A 23,564-nucleotide genomic window follows, 5' to 3' on the forward strand; every position below is an offset into this window, starting at 1 on the left:
CATACACACACATTTGTGTAAAAGCTATTAGTCTTCATTTACCCAACACAGTCCTCAATGATCAGACACTATTGCAGACAGCTTTACACTGCTGTGATACAGCTGATACTGTGTTTTTCACTGCTGTGACATTATATTTGTGCACACAGTGTATTGTTTGTGTATACAATTATATGCATGACTATATTGTATTAACTATTTGTTTATATTTATATATACAGTACTTATATCAGGGTTCCTGCAGGTTTCACCCTTTTACAGTCATTTTACCAAGTTAAATGTAAGACTTTAAAAAAAAATTTTTAAGATCATTATGATAAAATTTTAGAATCATTATGGGCTAAACAGATATAAAAATGTATATATATATATATATATATATATATATATATATATATATATATATATATATACACACACACACACATATATATATATATATATATATATATATATATATATATATATATATATATATATATATACACACACAATTTAACACATTTAATAATACAATAATAATTTTATAATAAAAATGTGAATATTTTAGATATTTCTTAGCAAATTATTTTAAATAGTGGGTTTTTTTTTTTAAATGAACAAATGTTTCAAAAGTTTTGAAAAGCTGTATTACACTAAATCTATGCACAATAATCTGTTCAGGTCGGTGTCCTCAGCAGTAAATACATGGAGAACTTTTAAACAAGTGTTATTGTAAGGACAATAATTAAACCATTTTGATAAATAAAGTTAAAAATTCCCTTTTAAATAAAAAGTTTAAAGTTTTATTGAGATGAATTGTTGGTGATTGTATGCGCTGTGGCCAGATTGGGTAGCAATACATGAACAGAAAAATTAAGACCTGTTTAAAAAAAGATTTAAGTCCTGCAACATAACATTTCAGGAAATTTGAGACTTTAGATTAATTTAGGCCTAAAATTTCGATTCTAAGATTTCAGCCTGTATTTAAGATACAGCATGTACACAAATATGCATCATGTAAATACAAGCTTTTATTGTGGATGCGATAATCATTCAATTATTCATTCAGAGCCGATGCTCTTCCAGCTGCAACCCAGTACTGGGAAACAGTACTACATACACACTCATACACTATGGTCAATTTAGTTAATCAATTCTCTATGGGAGTAACCGGAACACCTAGAGGAAACCCACGCCAACTCGGGGAGAACATGCAAACTCCACACAGAAATGCCAACTGGTCCAGCTGGGATTCGACGCAGCAACCTTCTTGCTGTGAGGTGACAGTGCTAACCACTGAGCCACCACGCTGCCCAACTGACAATTACAATACACAAATTCAATCTCAGCCATGATGTCTTGTCTCATTTTTTTTTTTTATATCAGTTCAGACTTTTTAATCTCAAATTTAAAATGACATCTCATAACATGTTTCAAGATTCAAGTGAAGGAAATGGCCTTCCATATACAGTCTGTGATTTGAAAAGCTAATCGTCTAAAGAAAAGTCTCTTGAAAGTGTCCAAACACAGACAGCTGAAAACAATCCGCATGTATGGCTTCTATAGCAGCTTCCTCAGTCGAATCCGGAAACTTCAAGTCTTGAGACGAAACTGAATCCATATTTTACATACAACACTTACATTCAAACAAAGATAACAAACAGTATATCAAGAAAAACACCTGAACTGAAACAGTAAGAATGCAGAATTACAGTCTCAAACCTTTTGATTTGATTGAGAAACAAAATGACTGCAGAAATAATAACAGCAAAAGTTCCTCATTTCGGTCTTAAAACATTGTGATGATCAGCATTTTGCGAAATGTAAAATATGTTGCTCCGCATACATCTCATTTCACGTTTCAGATGACAAATCCACTAGAGGGCGCTCTCTTCAACTTTGCAAATTTAAAATGCATTACTCAGGGTACGTTTTGTTGCATGTTTCAGATGATAAATCCACTAGAGGGCGCCCTTTTTATTTTTGTGAATCTGAAATGCAGTACGTTTTGTTGCACGTTTCAGATGACAAATCCACTAGAGGGCGCTCTCTTCATCTTTGCAAATTTAAAATGCGTTATTCAGGGTACGTTTTGTTGCATGTTTCAGATGACAAATCCACTAGAGGGCGCCCTTTTTATTTTTGTGAATCTGAAATACAGTACGTTTTGTTGCATGTTTCAGATAACAAATCCACTAGAGGGCGCCCTTTTTATTTTTGTTAATCTGAAATGCAGTACTTAGGATACGTTTTGTTGCACAATTCAGATGACAAATGTCAATCAAACATAAAATGCACTAGGTAATCTAAAAAAAAAAAAACACTAGGTGGTGCTCTGTATATTTTTGTGAATCTGAAATGCGTTACTTATGGTACATTTTGTTTAAGTACCAGATGACAAATCCACTAGAGAGCACTCTCTTTATATTTGTGAATCTGAAAGTCGTAACTTTTGGTACATTATTTGTACATTTCAGATCAAAAAAAACCTACTACTAAACATTTTTGCGAATCTGAAATACGTTACTTTTGGTGCCTTTTCTTGCACATTTCAGATGACAAATCCACTTAAGGATGCTCTCTTCATTTTTGCCAGGCTAACAAACGTAAGTATTTGTACATTTCAGATAAAAATTCCACTAGAGGGTGCTGTGTGCATTTTTGCAATTCGGTAATATGTTACTTTTAGTACATTTTGTTGCATGTTTCAGATGACAAATTCACAAGAAGGCACTTTACATTTTTGTGAATCTGAAATGCAGTACATTTAGTTGTGTTTCAGATGACAAACCCACTAGAGGGCGCCCTTTTTATTTTTGTGAATCTGAAATGCAGTACTTAGGATACGTTTTGTTGCACATTTCAGATGACAAATCTGAAATGTCAATCAAACATAAAATGCACTAAGTAATCTAAAAAAAAACACTAGGTGGTGCTCTGTATATTTTTGTGAATCTGAAATGCGTTACTTATGGTACATTTTGTTTACATACCAGATGACAAATCCACTAGAGAGCACTCTCTTTATATTTGTGAATCTGGAAGTCGTAACTTTTGGTACATTGTTTGTACGTTTCAAAAAAAAAAAAAACCTACTACTAAACATTTTTGCGAATCTGAAATACGTTACTTTTGGTGCCTTTTCTTGCACATTTCAGATGACAAATCTACTTGAGGAAGCTCTCTTCAATTTTTGTCAAGCTAACAAACGTAAGTATTTGTACATTTCAGATAAAAATTCCACTAGAGGGTGCTGTGTGCATTTTTGCAATTCGGTAATATGTTACTTTTAGTACATTTTGTTGCATGTTTCAGATGACAAATTCACAAGAAGGCACTTTACATTTTTGTGAATCTGAAATGCATTACTTAGGATACGTTTTGTTGCACATTTCAGATGACAAATCTAAAATGTCAATCAAACATAAAATGCACTAAGTAATCTAAAAAAACACTAGGTGGTGCTCTGTATATTTTTGTGAATCTGAAATGCGTTACTTATGGTACATTTTGTTTAAGTACCAGATGACAAATCCACTAGAGAGCACTCTCTTTATATTTGTAAATCTGGAAGTCGTAACTTTTGGTACATTGTTTGTACATTTCAGATTTAAAACCATCTACTAAAGGGTGCTGTAAACATTTTTGCCAATCTGAAATACGTTACTTTTGGTGCCTTTTGCTGCACATTTCAGATGACAGATCCACATGAGGATGCTCTCTTCATTTTTGTCAATCTAACATACGTAAGTTTTGGTATATTATTTGTAAATTTCAGATAAAAATTCCACTAGATGGTGCTGTTAATTTTTTGTGAATCTGAAATACGTTATTTTTGGTAAATTTTTTGTATATTTTAGATAAAAAATCCATTAGAGGGCGCTGTTTACATTTTTGAGAATCTGAAATACGTTACTTAGGCCATATTTTGTTGTACGTTTCAGAAACCCATCCGTGTATATATACATCAGAAGGGCTTGTCATACATATATATATATATATATATATATATATAAATTATAATTAATATTATTATATATAAATATATATGGTGTTTCGCAAAAAACTGCGCAAAAATAATACTTTATTACTGGACACGTCCCTGCAAATATCATTAATGTAAAAACAAACAAAAGTAATTTGCTTTATAGCGCCCCCTAGTGTTTGTTTTACCCTAGAAATGTCAGTTACATGTATGTTTAAGTACGGTTTTGCAGTTTCACAAACGTATTACGTATTTCTGTGTTTAGATATACACTAAAATATACAAGCTTGTGGATCGCCACCCTCTTGATTCTCTTATGAATGTCTATTTGGGTTGAAATGTTTCTGTTCAACCAAAACACAGTTGCTTAAATATCCATAAACAAATTGACTTTATCAGTAGCAGCGCATGTATTTGGGCTGTTGTCAAAGCATCAGGGTTTCAGATTGTGCTGAATAATTTTAGCAGGAATGGATCTCCTTCAGACCTGTTTTTCGAGGTCAAACCACTGACAACCTGGACGAAAACTTGCATAATATGCGGGATTTGAGGAGTAATCACATTCCTGTGTACAGTTTCTGTCTTATCAAAGCAAGTAAATCATGACGCAGATACATTCAGACAGCTACTCTGTGTACGAATCGATGAGCAAAGGTTTTTGTTCATAACTGACGCAGCTTCTACATGCATTTCACACTTTATTGGATGTCTGCTTGGGAATTTTCAAGGATTGCTTATTTGAAAATGCAAATTGTGTCAGTTTATCCGCCATCATGATCTAACTTATTAGCAAACTAACTTAATTTAGCAAAAAAAAAAAAAGACATATGTTTAAAAACATTAATTATTAAGAGATCAGAATTATGAGATAAGTCATAATTATGAGATTATGCGAAATTATGAAAGACATTTTTGGCCAGACTCATCTCAAATGTATTATTTCCCTTTTTATGTCAGAATTATCACATTTTCTCATAATTACAACAACTTACAAAATAAACCACTTCAATTTTATCTCATAACTGCTGACTTTTTCTGCAATGTTTTACTTGTTGTCTCATAATTACAACATCCGAGTTTTTATTTTAGCATTTCAGAAAAATCTGCCCTGTCAAATTGTTTTTGTTATAATTTTTATTAGACTTAATTACTATTGTTAATGTCAAATACAAGTATCTTTATTTTTAGAAATGTATAGGTACTAATTACAGTTCTCAATATCCAACCTTATCTCATAATAACAACGTTATACTTTAATTAAAAACTGGAAATTTCATTTTACTTAATATCTCATAATTGTAGATTATTCTTAAATACAAGCGTCTCACAATTACCAAATTAATCTTAATTTATCTCTTAAGCACCAGATTATCTCATAGTTACAGCCTGTCTCATAAATTCTGTCTCTCTTATTCATAGCTTTATAATTACAATAGTAACGTACATTTTTGATGGCATGATTTACAACTTGGGGCGACACGGTGGCTCAGTGGTTAGCACTGTTGCCTCACACCAAGAAGGTTGCTGGTTCAGTCACGGCTGGGACAGTTGGCATTTCTGTGTGGAGTTTGCATGTTCTCTCCATATTAGTGTGGGTTTCCTCATGGTGCTCCGGTATTCCCCACAGTCTAAACACAAGCGCTATAGAGGATTTGATGAACTAAATTAGTCATAGTGTATGAGTGTGAATGGGTGATTTCCTGAGCTGGGTTGCAGCTGGAAGGACATCCACTGTGTAAAACATATGTTGGATAAGTTGGCAGTTCATTACACTGTGACAACCCCTGATGAATAAAGGGACTAAGCCAAAGGAAAATTAATAATTGAATAATTCATAAATACTTCATAAACTTCATATTTAATTCAATTAAAATTCTTATTTAATCAATTAAATTCATTGTGTTTATAATTGTACTTTATATATCTCATAATTCCAGATTGATCTTAATTATAAGCATCTAATAATTACCAAGTTAATCTTAATGTATCTCATGAGCACCCTTGCATCTCATAATTACTAATTATTATCTCATTTTTGACCTCATAATTTACAAGTTGCCTTGATTTTGATAATTTTTATAATTTGGACATAAATGATTTTCATTTTATGGGCAATTATTACTATTATTATTATTATTATTATTTTTTAAATGTGCCAACAGATTTGGAACGAGGGTTTGTAAGTTATACGGTAGCTGACTGTTCAACATTGAAGATTTGTACATTTTTATCTTAAATTTTGCATCTCAAATCTGGAGTGGGAGTTAAATATTTGCAGGATTATTTTCCACAAATAAATTAACAAAGGCCAAATCTACATCATCGAGTATATATTGTTTCTAAAAGCACAGAAGGAGAGCAACCCAGAATAGCGATAGAAAAGAGACGTATATCCAGTTGTATAAAGTCAGAATTATTAGCCTCCCCTTTGATTTTGATTTTTTATATTTCCCAAATGATGTTTAACAGAGCAAGGAAATTTTCACAGTATGTCTGATAATATTTTTTCTTCTGGAGAAAGTCTTATTTGTTTGATTTCAGCTAGAATAAAAGCAGTTATTAATTTTTTAAACACCATTTTAGGGACAAAAAGATTACAGAACAAACCATCGTTATACAATAACCTGCCTAATTACCCTAACCTGCCTAGTTAACCTAATTAATCTAGTTAAGCCTTTAAATGTCACTTTAAGCTGTATAGAAGTGTCTTGAAGAATATCTAGTCTAATATTATTTGCTGTCATCATGACAGATAAAATAAATCAGTTATTAGAGATGAGTTATTAAAACTATTATGTTCAGAAATGTGCTGAAAAAATCTGCTCTCAGTTAAACAGAAATTGGGAAAAAAAATAAACAGGTGGGCTAATAATTCTGACTTCAACTGTATATTGCACCCGCCAATGCTTCAGAGACTCCAACTAATGAGGAACAGTTGCCGTTGAGGTAATGAGCTGTTTCCAAGCGGTGTGGGGTGTGCAGAGAGTCACATGGTGAAATAATCATGAGAAAGTGAAAAGAAACCTCTCCTAATACACATAACCTGTTACAGATGCAGACCAAATGTTGCAATGCATTCTTAAAGTGACGCTCCTAATATACAGTTAAGGGGAAAATGATCAGCCCCAATTATGAAATTGTGTATTCTTTTGAAAAATATTTCCCAAATGATGTTTAACAGAGCAAGGAAATTGTCTGAGTATTTGCCTTTACTAATTTTTCTTCTTGATAGTCTCTTTTTTTTGGGAATAAAAGCCACTGTAATCCAATGACCTGCCTAGTTAACCTGCATTAACCTTGTTAAGACTTTAAAAGGGGGCCTATCATGCATATTTGTGTGTGAAGTTTCAGCTCAAAATACCACACAAATAGTGTTATAACTCTTTGAACTGACCCTTTTAGGCTTTGATTCAAATTGTGCCAGTTTGGTGACTGTTGCTTTAAATTTAAATGAGATTTGCCCTTTTCAGAAAAGGGCGGAGCTACAGATACCTACGTATCAGTTTAAGGGCAGATTCAAAACTCTAATGGCAGCCTGCTGCTTCTCACTCAGGGCTGTTTATGCTAATGAGGGACAGATCTATCAATATGCATCAATAATGGGCGGGGCTTTCCCCCTCTAATGACACATATGAAGAGAGAATGTCATTCAAAGTGTTTCGCCAGGCTGTTTTTAATAGTGTGCTTATGATAAATAGAATTAATTATTTTTTTACCATTATAGGCTGGCTATATTCACACACAGTCACCACACGGCTGTGTTTAAACCCCTTACAAAAGTGATGCTTGCACAATTCCTTTGAGCTTGGCTGGAATAAAAGCCACTGTTATCCAATGACCTGCCTAGTTAACCTGCATTAACCTTGTTAAGAAATTTAAAGGGGGCCTATTATGCACGTTTTTACAAGATGTAAAATGAATACCACACAAATAGTGTTTATAACACTTTGAACTGACCCTTTTAGGCTTTCATTCAAATTGTGCCAGTTTGGTGACTGTTGCTTTAAATTTAAATGAGATTTGCTCTTTTCAGAAAAGGGCGGAGCTACAGATACCTACGTATCAGTTTAAGGGCAGATTCAAAACTCTAATGGCAGCCTGCTGCTTCTCACTCAGGGCTGTTTATGCTAATGAGGGACAGATCTATCAATATGCATCAATAATGGGCGGGGCTTTCCCCCTCTAATGACACATATGAAGAGAGAATGTCATTCAAAGTGTTTCGCCAGGCTGTTTTTAATAGTGTGCTTATGATAAATAGAATTAATTATTTTTTTACCATTATAGGCTGGCTATATTCACACACAGTCACCACACGGCTGTGTTTAAACCCCTTACAAAAGTGATGCTTGCACAATTCCTTTGAGCTTGGCTGGAATAAAAGCCACTGTTATCCAATGACCTGCCTAGTTAACCTGCATTAACCTTGTTAAGAAATTTAAAGGGGGCCTATTATGCACGTTTTTACAAGATGTAAAATGAATACCACACAAATAGTGTTTATAACACTTTGAACTGACCCTTTTAGGCTTTCATTCAAATTGTGCCAGTTTGGTGACTGTTGCTTTAAATTTAAATGAGATTTGCTCTTTTCAGAAAAGGGCGGAGCTACAGATACCTACGTGTCAGTATAGGGGCAGATTCAAAACTCTAATGGCAGCCTGCTGCTTCTCACTCAGGGCTGTTTATGCTAATGAGGGAGAGATGGGCACTAGTGGGCGGGGCTTTCCCCCTCTGATGATGCATACAAAGGGAGAATGTCAATCAAAGTGTTTCTACAGGCTGTTTTTAATCATGTGCGATTATAAACCATATTTAATTAAATTTTTTTTTATTAGAAGCTGATTATATTCACACACTGTTGCCACATAACTGCGTTTAAACCCATTATAAAAGTGATTTTTGCATAATAGGCCCACTTTAAGCTGAAAACCAAGCCAAAATATCATTACATACTGTTATTATGGCAAAGTCAAAAGAAATTAGTTATTAGAAATTAGCGATTAAAGCTTTTATATTTAGAAATACGTTGAAAAACTCCGTTTTTAACAGCACTTGGGAAACATTTTTAACAGGAGGGTTAATCATTTTGACTTTAACTGCATCTATAACGCCACTTATATCATAAAAAATTAAGAAGATACTTAAGAAAACAAATGAAAAAAAAAAACATATACAGAATATAATCTCCCAGAATATGATCAATATTCTCTTGATTGCAGCCTGAGCACTTACAGCATAACAGCACTATTAAAACAGAGGAAGTCAGACCGCCTTTAAAGTGACAGCGTCTGCGATACTTCCTTTATACGGTTTCTTTATATCTGTAATCTACAGGCCCACGGATGCTAATGGAAATCGCTGGCAGATTAATGTGTCTTTTGTGCACTCCCATGTTCACAGTGAGCCTTTTCAGAAAACATGTCGGAAATGTAGATCAGCGACTCATGTCGAATGAGTATTATCAGCGTGATTTCCAATGATTTGAAGATTGCATAGTACTGGTTTGTGCTCGTAGACATCAGTCTTAAAATACAAAAACAAAAAAAGAGCATGTGATCGGTTTAACATGCCTCGTAAGCGAAATACAAACAGGATTGAAGAACCATCTACTCTTCGTTCAAGGCACGGCTATTCTAAGATACTCAAAAGTGTGCAAAATGAAGCTCAAGTTGGAGATTTCTCGCGTTTTGGACTTTGCAGGAAATGCATAGTCGAGGGACTTAAAACCAGTGTGTGCTTCAAGACCACAATTCACGTTGGCACTGATGTGATCTGTGGTTTGTTGGTTGCTCCAGATGTTCGAGGACTTGATGTATGCAGTACAAAACCTGGGTATTAAGACTTGTAAGGCTTAATAATAGCGCATAAATGATGCGTCTTTACTAAAAGATCTACCAATGAATGATTTACGTTGTTTATTCAGTGATTAGTTTTCTTTTCAGCTTAGTCCCTTAATTAATCTGGGGTTGCCACAGCGAAATGAACCGCCAACTATTCCAGCATGCGGATGCCCTTCCAGCTGCAACCCATTACTGGGGAAACACCCATACCCTCTCATTCACAAACATACACTATGGCTTACTCATTTCACTTATAGCGCATGTGAGGGAAACCGGACCCACACGAACACGGGGAGAACTCCTCATAGGAATGCCAACTGACCCAGCCGAGGCTCGAACCAGCGACCTTCTTGCTGTGAGGCGAGAGCGCTACCCACTGCGCCACAGTGCTGCCGATTTACGTTTTTAAAAAAAGTGCATTAATTGTGGACTATAGGGGGCGCCATTATTTTCGATCTTCATTATATAAATAATAATTTCTAAATATTTTTATCAAAACATTCATTTATACATCTTCATCAATACATTTTCTAAAAAGTCATCATCTAAATATTTAATTTATTATTTAAATAGTTATTATTATACAGATTGTTATAGAAATATTGTCATGTTGACAAAAAAATGTATTTAAACCATGAAAATAGTCGTTGAAACTTGTAAAAATGACTTATTTTCTGTTTTAGCTCATATTAGGCGCCATTTGCTCCAATTATCATCAAAGATTTCGATCTTTATTTATGAGGTGGAGCGAATGACGCGATTTCTCGAGGGGGAAATCTTCTTGCCGACACCAGACAACAGTTCATCAACCTGGGCTCGGCTCAATCAGAAGCACTGCTGAAAGCTTCCATGATCCAGGTATCGCTTCTGCAGCCCTGAAAGGATCTAGTGGACTCAGACATGGCGCCAAACAAATCTACGCTGTTTTACAGCCTTCCTAAAGCACATAAAGCACAGCTACTCTTTCAATAAAATCCATGTTAGCAATGAAACTAGAGTCATCAGTCAGACAAAAGCCACGTCCATAACGTGAATCCACATCTATTGTGTAGCGAATTTCACGAGCAAATGAAGCTGCAGTCACACTACAGTTTGATAATGCGAAATTCTGTGGTGCGGCGCTGCGAAAATGGGCGGGATTAAACATGGTTAGACATTAAAAAAAGCGAGGGATTGCTCTAGGTTTTAAATTTCTGTCCAGAGAGGTCATGTTTGAGCCTCGATTGGTCCTACGCAGTCAAGTGATGCGATTTCGAACTTGATGCATGACCCTGCGTTTCCCGTCTTGACGCATTCGCGTGTATATGAATGGAAGTCTATAGGGAGAAAAGTCCAGCGTGACCACAGCTTGAAGCGAGTAAACTCAAAATACATTCATTTAAGCGTGATTTATTCGCACATGCCACAATTGGTGTGAACACAGCATTATACCAGCAGCAAGTAGTGGTGCAACCGTGGTGTCATCGAAAACAATGGCGCCCCCTATTGCCCCAAATTTGTATAAACCGATTTAAAATAATAATAATAACTTAATCCTTTACACTTTTTATTAAACACAGATTTCTGCACTCGGTTTAATTCAACACTAAAGATGATATTTTAAAGAAAGCTGAAAAACCTGTAACCATTGACATCCATAATAAGAAAAACAAACACTATAAAATCCAATCAATGGTTACAGGTTTAAAACATTTTTCAAAATATCTTCTTTAATGTACTTTATAAGATACTCACAAAGGTCTGAAACAAGTAAAGGCCGAGTAAATGAAGACCGAACTATCATTTTTAGATGAACCATCCTTATAAACTAAGTCACAAGTATTAATACCCAGAATTCCCTTTAAAACAGCAGGATTGAGTTGCTTGATTTGGGTTTGTGTGTGTGTGTGTGTGTTTTGGTCCTTTATTTTTCATTGCAGTTCTGTCTCAGTGGTTTGGTGCGGGTTGGTTCACGATGACCTGAATGACGAAATCCTTCTGGATCTTGGTGTCCTGCAGGCGGGTTTTGTCCGTGAGAAGCTTTCCAGAGAAGAACCAGCGCTGGTGGCCGATATCAATGTCCTCCTGAGCTTGTAGTTGTTTTTTCAGCAGGCCGATGGTGTCGCTCATGCTGGCGTTCAGACGCAGGTCTTTACCCGTGGAGAGTCGAACCTTCAGCTGAAACTCTTTCTTCTGGGTCGTCTGCGGTTCGGGATTGTCTGTCAGGTCTTCTTCGCTTCTTTCAGATATCAGGTTGACCGGTGGAGCCAGGCAGTAAACCGGGAGCTGGTAGCGGTTGCCCAGTTCATCATAACACTCTGTTAGGGATCCTAAAGTGGTCGAAAACACAAACAGACACAGAGGTGGGTAGAGCATCCAAAATCTATACTCAAGTAAAAGTTACTCGAGTAAAAGTGCAGCTCAAACATTCTTCTAAACTTCTATAAAAGCAACCAATCAAAGTGATAAGGCAAGGCAGCGGCTCTCACCATGTGGTAATGTGATGTTGGCTCCGTCCACTATAGCCTGAGCCAGTTCATGATCACTACACTCCAGAGCCACAGCAGCGGCTTTAAGGGCGTCCCAGATCTCCTTGCGGCCCTCAAACGCCGGCGCCGTATCCCAGAACTCATCCCTCTTACTGCGGAGCTGCCCCTCCGTCATGGGATAATCGCTCTTCCACTTGGGCTTGTCTTTCTTCAGCGGCTCATTACGACCTGCAGATGCAGAGGAGATGTAAATTACCAATAATATGCAGTGTGTGAAATAAACATTGGGGTTCCATCGTAATGTGAAGCAAATCTTTTCAAGTTCACTAAAACAAATTAATAAATGAAATCCCAAATGTGAATTAAGCACATTTCCATCAAGTTGTTAGAGTGGCTGACTGCAGTATTGGTAACCTAGCAACCAACAGTAAACAAGGCAAGCAGAGACAGCTGATTGGTCAAATCAGTGTAATGTTTGTTATGTCAAGGTTTTTCATTTCATTTATTTATTTATTTATTTTTTTGGGGGGGGGGGTTGTTTGGGAGAATCAGATTCAACTTAGTTGGTTAGTTTAGTTAGTTTGGTTGTTTGTTAGTCAATTTAGCCTAGTTAGTTTAGTTCAGTTAGTTACAATTAAGTGTGTTTCCATCAAATTGTTAGAGTGGCTGACTGTAGCATTGGTAACCTAGCAACTAACAGTAAACAAGGCAAGCAGAGACAGCTGATTGGTCAAATGAGTGTAATGTTTGTTATGTCAAGGTTTTTCATTTCTTTTATTTATTTATTTATTTATTTTTTTTTTTTTTGGGGGGGGGGGGGGGTTGTTTGGGAGAACCAGATTCAACTTAGTTGGTTAGTTTAGTTAGTTTGGTTGTTTGTTAGTCAATTTAGCCTAGTTAGTTTAGTTCAGTTAGTTACAATTAAGTGTGTTTCCATCAAATTGTTAGAGTGGCTGACTGTAGCATTGGTAACCTAGCAACCAACAGTAAACAAGGCAAGCATAGAGACAGCTGATTGGTCACATGAGTGTAATGGTTGTTATGTCAAGGTTTTTTTTTTTTATTTTTTTTTTATTTTGAGTTTTCAGAAGAAAATACATATATATCTTACATATTCTCTCATACAGAAAGAGACTTACATATCTTGTATGTGCTTTGTATTTTCTTCTCTTTAACAACAAGAATAACTATGAACAGTAAAACATGGGGAGCTACAAGTCCTTTAAAAGTTTTCCTTTAAAGAAGAAAAGATACTTATTTATACAATGTTACATTTAGGTTACAATTCAAGAAAAATTCGGGCATATTGGTGAAATATACTCAGTCCATTTACTCCAAATTAGAAAAAAGTATTCTGTCTGTGTTCTTAATGAAAACGATAGTTTTTCCATGACATATATAGTGTGCACTGTATCAATCCATTCTTCAACTGTAGGTGACTCTAATTTTAACCATTTTTTTGTGATTACCTTTTTACTAGCTGCCAAAAGAATAAATAGCAGTTTCTTGTCTTTATTAATCCATCCATCCAAATTTATATTACCTAAATATAAAGATTCACAGGTAAAGGCAATCTCTACTTCAAAAATGGCATCCAGATGTATTTTAATCTCTTTCCAATATGGGGTTAATTTCTGACAATCCCAAAAAACATGATAATGATTAGCTATTTTTCCCCACACATTCTCCAGCAGCTAGTACCCTTTCCTCTATGTATTTTCTGTGATGGTGTGATAAAAAACCTTAAGACATTCTTCCAACAGAATTCTCTCCACATGGCAGAGCTGGTACATTTCCATTGGGTTGAACAAATATTCCGCCAATCTTCATCTGAGATATTCAGATTTCCCTCCATTTTCCATTTATCTCTGACATATAGTGTATTTTCCGATACTGATTCGCAAAATCTCTTATATAATTTCAAAATGATCTTAGTACATGATTGGGCCTTGCTCACTGATAAAAACACTTTTATTATTCCTGTCTCTGCAGCTTTTAATGTTTCTGGTTTAATATTACATTTAATATATGTCAAGGTTTTTAATTTCATTTATTTATTTAATTTTATTTTTTTAGGGGGGGGGGGTTGTTTGGCAGAATCAGATTCAACTTAGTTGGTTAGTTTAGTTAGTTTGGTTGTTTGTTTGTCAATTTAGCCTAGTTAGTTTAGTTCAGTTAATTAAGTGTGTTTCCATCAAATTGTTAGAGTGGCTGACTGTAGTATTGGTAACCTAGCAACCAACAGTAAACAAGGCAAGCATAATAGAAACATCTGATTGGTCACGTGAGAGTAATGTTCATAATGTCAAGGGCTGTTTCTCAATATGCGTTCTTCAGCGGTCTTGCGTCCTCGTGTTCTCGTGCAACATCATCATCAGCTGCCTAAGTTCAGTTCCAATACTCAAGACCGCAAGTACGGAGGACGCGTGAAACTTCCCGGATGTGATCTTGATATCGAGGATGCACTGATGCAGACTTGAGCACCGAACTCGCTCTGGAAGTCCCAGAAGTCATTGCGACTGGAGATGGGAAGCGCAGCATTTTATTTAAATTTATTATTAAAGTTCAGAGATATAATTTATTTACCTCCGGAGTTTCCCTAAATTAAACAGTGAAAGTAAACATTACCATGAACATCTTAATAAAGGAATAAACACATTAAGGGTGTTTGTTTGCTGAAATTCGTATTAAAATCTGTTTTATTTATATTGTGCAGGGTATATTTATAATGCTTTTATGCAAAGTATATATTTTGAAGAGGGGAGGGGACCATTAAATCGTTGTATGAATGTTGCAATGTTTAAATAATTTCCATTTAAAACACGTGAAGGTCATGTGACCATCAGGAAGAACGCAGCATCTCACTTCTCAAAGGACGCGTTCTCTGCCCTCGTAGTCTCCTGAGTACGTTCTTCCGAGGACACCTGGCAAGACCGGTCTCAAACAAGAACACAAATCCATTCTCTGCGTTCTTTGATTGGAAGAATCATATTTAAGTTGGTTAGTTTAGTTCAGGGGTTTTCAAAGTGTGAGGCGTGCCTCCCCTGGGGGGCGCCAGAGCATGTCAGAGGAGGCGCGGGAAAAAATATAATATAATAAAAATATAATTATTAAGTTTAATTATTATATGTATTTTTTATTACATTTAAACGTTTTAATTAAACAAAGCAAAAAAATAATACGTCAAATATAGGAAAACCTTTTACCCAGAAGGCCATAGCTGTGAATTCGCTTCTGTTTGGCAAGCCCGCCAATACAGGTATATGCCTGCTAATACAATGGGTCGGTTTCTGAAGTTCACGGCCCTTTGGCCGCTGGGAAGAAGGAGGCGGAGAACCGACGCAGTTTCAAAATGATTTATTAATAACAGTGACGGCAGCTGCTCACGGAGGCTGCCGTCTAAACCAAAACAAACGGACGGCAGCCTCCCAAAACAAACGGACGGCAGCTCCTCACGGAGACTGCCGTCAAACTGAAAGCAAAAGTAAAATATTTCCGGGCCGGTCCTCTCTCGGCTTCCTCTGCCCTCGTTCCTCCTTTTATGATCCAGAGCTCCTTCCGTGGGATCCGAGGCAGGTGCGCACCGCAGGGGTATCCACTTACGCGGTGGATACTGTCTTAGACTTTGAAAAACCCTGGTTTAGTTGATTAGTTTGTTTATTAGCCAAGTTAGCTTAGTTAGTTAGTTAGAAATAGATGCGTTTCCATCAAGTTGTTAGAGTGGCTTGGTAACCCAGCAACCAACAGTAAACAAGGCAAGGATAATAGAGACAGCTGATTGGTCACGTGAGTGCAATGTTCGTTAGGTCAAGATTTTTCATTTCATTTATTTTGGGGGGTGGTGTTTGGGAGGATTATATTCAACTTAGTTGGTTAGTTTAGTTAGTTAGCCAAGTTAGCTAAGTTAGTTAGAATTAGATGCGTTTCCATCAAGTTGTTAGAGTGATTGGCTGTAGTATTGGTAGTGGGATTCTGGTTTATTATACTTTATGCAGATGCACTCACAATCAGTATAAAATGATCGATATCTCAATATATATTGTAGAAAATTAAATATCGCAATGTCATTTTTTCCCAATAGTGTGCAGCCTTATTTGTAAAAAGCACGGTTACCACACTACTCAACAGTATTGTACACTGCATCTTTTTCCAGTATCATGCACCCTATTTTCCACTATTTAAAGGTAAATGCACCACATATTGTTTTGATGTCCATCAGAGGGATCAAGCATCATTTAAGGAGGTCAAACCCAGATATAACTCAAACCCTGCTAATGTGTGAGAAACAAACTATGTGGCATATGCTTAATCTACAGCTGCTGTAAAAATACTGTGATAATTTGCGAGGATCAAACAGTAGACCTTGTTTTTTTTTTTTACCAGTGCACCAGAATCATACAATTCTGATGAATTACGCTGAGGTCACATTAAATCAAATGTACATGTAGTTCCACAGAAAAGGCATGTGTGACTTCACTAATGTAGGCCGACAAAGACTTTCCATGTGTATTTTCCGTCAGTACTTTTGTCTGACGCCTGAAAACATGAGACTGAGCGGAATGTAAAAGTAATAGTGTAATAAACACGAATTGACATTTAGTGCTCGCAAATGATCATAGTGTAATGGAAAACTCCGGGAGGAAAGTTTTGCACAACAAGATCAAGAATGACATTATTAATCCAAGTCGAAAGAGCAGATTTTGTCACCTGAGCAGATATGCTGTGCTAATAAATGCATTTACTACAGTTCAAAAGTGGGTGGCTCGGTGGTTAGCATTGTGGCCTGACAGCAAGAAGGTCACTGGTTTGAGTCCCTGCTGGACCAGTTGGCATTTCTGCGTGGAGTTTGCATGTTCTCCCCGTGTTGGCGTGGGATTCCTTTGGTTTCACCAACAGTCCAAACACATGTGCTATAGGTGCATTAAATAAATTAAATTGGCCATAGTGTACAAGTGTGTGTGTGTGAATGTGAGAGTGGATCGGTGTTTAGCAGGGCTAATAAGTCTTTAACTGCATATATTAAATACACCTTTTTAAAATCAACAGCTTTAATTAATACTACTTAACCACCGATTTATCCAAAACACGAATATGCAATACAGAGGCTTCAGTCTGGAAATAAAAGCAGAACTGTCATCCCTCATGACGGAGCAAAGGTTGTGTGTTTATGACTGTTTGTCTCCAAACACACTCCTCCCCTATGACTGATCACTTAAGGCAAAAAAAAAACAACAGCCTTCATCCATCACCAGCCGGAGGGCAAAAGACCAGCTCTGCACATCACCTCCATGAGCCTGGTGTCTTCTGGACAAACAGAGAACTTGTTTTCGAATCAACAATCATCTGTTGTGCCTAAAAACACAGATTATGATATGGCTGATGTTTAAGATTGCTAAACAGACGTGTTTTCTCATCAGGGCTGAAACTATTAGTCCACATTATGAACAAAGGTAAATAAAATACAAAGGTATAAAAATACAAAAGTAAATAAAATACAAAGTATAAATAAGACAAAAGGTAAATAAAATACAAAGGTAAATAAAATTTAAAAAGTGTAAATAATACAAAGTTAAATAAAATACAAAAGTATAAATAATACAAAAGGTAAATAAAATCCAAAGGTAAATAAAATAAAAAAAGTATAAATAATCCAAAAGGTAAATAAAATAAAAAAGTATAAATAATACAAAAGGTAAATAAAATAAAAAAGTATAAATAATACAAAGGTAAATACAATACAAAGGTATAAAAATACAAAAGGTAAATAAAATACAAAGGTAAAAATAAAACAAAGGTAAATAAAATACTTAAGTATAAATAATACAAAAGGTAAATAAAATACAAAGGTATAAAAATACAAAAGGTAAATAAAATACAAAAAGTATAAAAATACAAAAGGTAAATAAAATACAAAGTATAAAAATACAAAAGGTAAATAAAATACAAAGGTAAAAATAAAACAAAGGTAAATAAAATACTTAAGTATAAATAATACAAAAGGTAAATAAAATAAAAAAGTATAAATAATACAAAGGTAAATAAAATAAAAAAGTATAAATAATCCAAAGGTAAATAAAATACAAAGGTATAAAAATACAAAAGGTAAATAAAATACAAAAAGTATAAAAATACAAAAGGTAAATAAAATACAAAGGTATAAAAATACAAAAGGTAAATAAAATACAAAGTATAAAAATACAAAAGGTAAATAAAATACAAAGGTAAAAATAAAACAAAGGTAAATAAAATACAAAGGTATAAAAATACAAAAGGTAAATAAAATACAAAGTATAAATAATACAAAAGGTAAATAAAATACAAAGGTAAAAATAAAACAAAGGTAAATAAAATACAAAAGTATAAATAATACAAAGGTAAATAAAATACAAAGGTAAATAAAATTAAAAAGTATAAATAATACAAAAGGTAAATAAAATACAAAGGTATAAAAATACAAAAGGTAAATAAAATACAAAGGTAAAAATAAAACAAAGGTAAATAAAATACAAAAGTATAAATAATACAAAGGTAAATAAAATACAAAGGTAAATAAAATTAAAAAGTATAAATAATACAAAAGGTAAATAAAATACAAAGGTATAAAAATACAAAAGGTAAATAAAATACAAAGGTAAAAATAAAACAAAGGTAAATAAAATACAAAAGTATAAATAATACAAAGGTAAATAAAATACAAAGGTAAATAAAATTAAAAAGTATAAATAATACAAAAGGTAAATAAAATACAAAGGTATAAAAATACAAAAGGTAAATAAAATACAAAAGTATAAATAATACAAAGGTAAATAAAACAATAAAGTTTAAATAATATAAAAGTAAATAAAATACAAAGGTATAAAAATACAAAAAGTAAATAAAATACAAAGGTAAAAATAAAACTAAGGTAAATAAAATACAAAAGTAGAATAAAACAATAAAGTATAAATAATATAAAGGTAAATAAAATACAAAGGTATAAAAATACAAAAGGTAAATAAAATACAAAGGTAAAAATAAAACAAAGGTAAATAAAATACAAAAGTATAAATAATACAAAAGGTAAATAAAATACAAAGGTAAAAATAAAACAAAGGTAAATAAAATACAAAAGTATAAATAATACAAAAGGTAAATAAAATACAAAGGTAAAAATAAAACAAAGGTAAATAAAATACAAAAGTATAAATAATACAAAGGTAAATAAGATACAAAGATGAGGCAGCAGGCAGTAAGTACAGTAACAGTAAGTTTACATAAAGGATATAATGAAAAGGACAGCTGTAAACTCTAGTTCAGCAAACCTAAAAATCCGATTACTGAAATGTGTGGCAGTGAATATTATATTCAAACACGTGTTAAACTGATATAAAAGTGTATTTGTTAAATTCAATAGTGTTTGCCTTTCTATTTTTAGAGTTAATGATTGAACAAACATATTAAAACTGATGACGATGGAGAATGAGAGCTTGTGTGCGTTTATGCAAATATAAAAAAAAGAAAAAAACTCACATGTTTGACTTGTTGGCCAAACAAAGATACACATCAGCCAATGCCGAGAATTAGGAAACGGCAAATATCGATCAATATATTGCACATTTATAGGACTACAAACAAATAGACAAAAATGCATATAAAAGAGGTCACGTGATCTTTTAGTGTCGTCATATGGGGTCTCTTTAAATGCATCCAAGGTCAGAAAACTGTAATATTCCAAGAATTACGAACCTAATAATAGAACCATTTTGCAATGATTTTCATGCAATTCCTTTAAACCAATTCTGTGCTTAGTGTCTTTAAGCTCCTCCCTTTAACAAACCAACTCGGCTCTGATTGGTCGGCTGACTAATTTGATTGGTCTTCCCAGTCTAAAAGGAAACCATTTCAGAGTGTTCATATTTTGTCAGTGGGTGGACTTTATGCAGATATGTTACTTTGATTATGATGTAGAGCTGCAGAAAATATAAGGACTCAATGCAATTTAGAGATGACTAATCTCTCTTGAGAGACAATATCTTGATTATTTTAAATAACAACTTTGCAGAATGTTTTCGCTGACGTAAATACTTTTAAAAAAAAATTATTATTGAAAACCCGCATACGACTTCCCATTTAATATTACTTGTAATAAGACACTTGATATGAGCAAAGGTAATCATGACACTGGCCTTATCAAACCCTTCTAGTAATAAAGCTGCTACAAAAAAAGAGGAAGTTCCCGCTGATGGTGAGACAATAGCTGGTTTACCATGTCTGATTCACTGCCAAAGTGTGGCCAAACATTCAAAAGGTCACCTTCATCCAAACACATTATTTATAGCACAGCCAGATTATAGGTGTAATGAGAAATCATCAGGACACACTGCGTGATTTACAGCATGCTGGCTCCCACAATGCTTCACTCCACCTGACAGTGCAATGGCCATAATAACTTTTAGGACTGCATAAAATTCAATTATTGCAACTTAGTTCTTTAAAGTCTGACAACTAAAGACTAATATTTTCAACCCAGTCTCATTGATATGTTCCCCTGTATACATTTCTGGAGAGCACCAAATATGTCCCAGGAGGTACTTTTTTTTGTGTGCAGTTTCTGTTTTCACAAATCCTCCAGTCGCCGATGTGTACGCTTTTTCAGATCTCTAATTTCTTTCACGAGTGCCATTCGTGCCTGCTGTTCTCTGACTGACCGATCGCCCCACCCACCCCCTTCCCTAAACCCAACCGACAGTGTTTTCAAAGGCAATACAGAAAAAGAAATGCCCTCGCTGTGCTTGATTTTTTTTTTTTTTTACCACGTTTTCAGATTTTACCACATTCTTACACTTAGGGCCTAACCACACTATGCCATCCGTACCGTGCCCAGGCCCGTTTCACGGATCGTTTGAGAAGTGTGAGTGCGCTTAATCAGGCTCAAGCACGGTTCACTTGGCCAGCCCTGGCCCGGTTGGAAGAGGTGTGCCTGAGCTCGGTTCACTTGGGCTTTGGCGCGGTACGCTTGTGTGTGAGTGCAAAACGCGCCAAAGCCCGAAACTGAAAGCGAGACGTGACTTTTAAGGGGCTGTTTCATATGGATTTATTAATCATTCATACTGTTCAGTGATCGCAAACTGCCGTAGTTTATTAAAGAGGAGAACTCCTCACAGCATGACAGCTGTGCGCCTTCAGCAGACCTCCTCATTCCTGCAGCATGAGAGCTTTATGATTGTTTATGAGCGCCAAAAGTGGCGGATCTGTTCGGCGAAATATCTGACTGCGTGCCCCCGCATCCCTAAGGACTGTTTGGCGAAATATTTGACTGCATGTCACTGCATTATAAACGACTGAAACGATATAACTAGAGAAAGTGCTGCTGAGTGAGAGAGCGCTTCTCACTGAACAGAGCAGCAGCGATGACGTAAGCGTGCCGAGGCCCATTTGTGGTGTGAGCGCGGGCCGTCGGAGGAGACAGGAGGGGGGACAAGCGTGCTTTGGCCTGGTTCGAGGCAACTGTACCTAGTGTGAGTACGGCCTTACTTTACTAGACTCGAACCTCATCGTCGTGGTCAACTCCTCTCGCGTCTCGAGCTAGCTACAGGGCAAACTGGCAACAGCGAAAAAGCAGAGATCGATCACATAGATATGGACTGCTAATTAACATTTACACAATTATCAACAATAACAGAAAGTACTTTTAGTTTATTGCCTGGTTTTGTACCTTAATATCCATGATCATTCCAGACAATATAATAATTTTAAACTGCTTAAATGTCAATAATAGTCTTTCTATGAGAATAATGAGGATAAGCTCAAACATTCAATTTAAGATGAAAACAGCTGTGAATCATCAACTACAAGCATCTGTTAACAAACAGATCATTTCTACAGTTTATAAATGTCTCTTTTGGCTATCAGCCACATTAATATTGAACTTATGCTCATGGTCCAGAATTTTCATTTCATGCATCACTATTATAATTCATTACAGGCAAAGTAAAATCTAAACTATTAATCAGATGAAAGAAGGCATTTCATAAATCATGCAAAACAGCTCATTTTGATTAGGTTGTTATAAATAAATATAGATTCCACAGAAACTCATGAATCAAACACCATGCAATTGGCTTTATAGGGTTCACCCAAGAAAGTCCTTTCAAAGTGACAGGCGGAGAAATGCAGACTAATAGCTTTGTTTACAACCCAGTTCTGTGGTCAAATAAAAGAGACCGCTGACAATGCGAAGAACTCGACGAGGGACTCGAAATGTTCCCAGAAGCCAAGTGTGCATAACAAGACTCAAGACTGATGCCTGATTTTCTACCAGTTTCATTGAACAGACAGATGCACACATAAAGACAAGTATAGGATGCTTAAAAACAACTAGAAGGCCTCAAAACGCAAGGTTGGAAAATATGGACAAACCCTTGCTATGATTACAATGTAACCTGCTCAACTAATGTTTACATTTGTGATATTCATATTATTTGCTAATTAATAACCACATCATGTGGAACTTTGAATTTGAGTTACATTTCGGAGTCTGCTACTGTCCACCGGAGGTCACATTTCGGTCACGGACGCATGCATTAAGAGCGTTCATGACTGAATGAATGAATGAAATACACTGTTTTCCAACAAGGCAATCCAGGGTGCTGAAATATAATTGGCTAAACTGGCAGTGAGTGGTTTAAAAGAACCAAAAGCATTAACAAGAATAAACAACACAAACGTTCACTTATGCTTTAGAAAAGTCATAAAAAAAAACTTACATACAGCACCTTTAAATCTTTGATAATTACTTATTAATAGGTATTAGAGCTGCACGATTCTAGCAAAAATGAGATACGCGATTTTTTTGCTTAAAATAAAGATCACGATTTTCTCACGATTCGGTAGATGTAAAATAAAGGTATGGTAAAAACAAACATATGGCACAACATCGATAATAATATTATGTGTAGGTCTACTGGTTTCATTAAATAATTCTATTCTGCTTATAATAATTCTGATGTTGAATTATTGTGTTTGAGATATATACTTGCAATCTGTCAAATTAGACAATTTCATTCACTGGTAAAATCAGACATTTGCTATTATCAGATTATATTCAACAATATATAGGCGAGAGTAGTTATACTGACACTGTAAACATTTATTTTCATGCACAACTGTGTGTTCGCTATGACAGAAAAAACATATCAAATGCTTGTCGTAATCATAATTCTAAAATGCGATATGATCATTTAAATGAAGTGCACACTTTCTGTTTCATTCTGACTGCCAAGCGCTGTTCATACTTCGCACGCGGCT

At 35.0% G+C, this 23,564-nt stretch overlaps 2 protein-coding genes and 1 long non-coding RNA gene across 7 annotated transcripts in view; 1 reads left to right on the plus strand and 2 right to left on the minus strand.

Annotated features, from left to right (window-relative positions):
• frmpd2 (FERM and PDZ domain containing 2) overlaps positions 1–23,564 on the plus strand; it is a 451,768-nt gene that overhangs the window by 256,699 nt on the left and 171,505 nt on the right. The gene's annotated exons all lie outside the window — the stretch shown is intronic.
• On the minus strand, positions 994–4,580 carry LOC147841253 (uncharacterized). 3 transcript variants are annotated; one of them, XR_015503736.1, is made up of 2 exons: positions 2,179–2,946; positions 994–1,943 (listed from the first exon to the last, which is right to left on the minus strand). It is a non-coding gene; the product is annotated as an uncharacterized LOC147841253 (long non-coding RNA). The 3 variants fall into 3 exon arrangements; XR_015503734.1 differs by having other exon boundaries at positions 994–2,102; positions 2,179–2,714; XR_015503735.1 differs by having other exon boundaries at positions 1,340–2,102; positions 2,778–4,580.
• The window catches only part of ubtd1b (ubiquitin domain containing 1b), a 40,281-nt gene continuing 22,999 nt past the window's right edge, over positions 6,283–23,564 (minus strand). The window contains exons 3-4 of one of the 3 annotated variants that reach the window (XM_087275367.1): positions 12,279–12,506; positions 6,283–12,119 (exon numbers count right to left, since the gene is read on the minus strand). In XM_087275367.1, coding sequence (XP_087131493.1) covers positions 11,737–12,119; positions 12,279–12,506 — 611 coding nt within the window. In that variant the 3' untranslated portion in view covers positions 6,283–11,736. 3 annotated transcript variants of the gene reach the window in all.

The sequence above is a fragment of the Danio rerio genome, chromosome 12 (genome assembly GCF_052040795.2).
Source record: "Danio rerio strain M-AB ecotype USA chromosome 12, GRCz13ab, whole genome shotgun sequence".
NCBI classification, from domain to species: domain Eukaryota; kingdom Metazoa; phylum Chordata; class Actinopteri; order Cypriniformes; family Danionidae; genus Danio; species Danio rerio.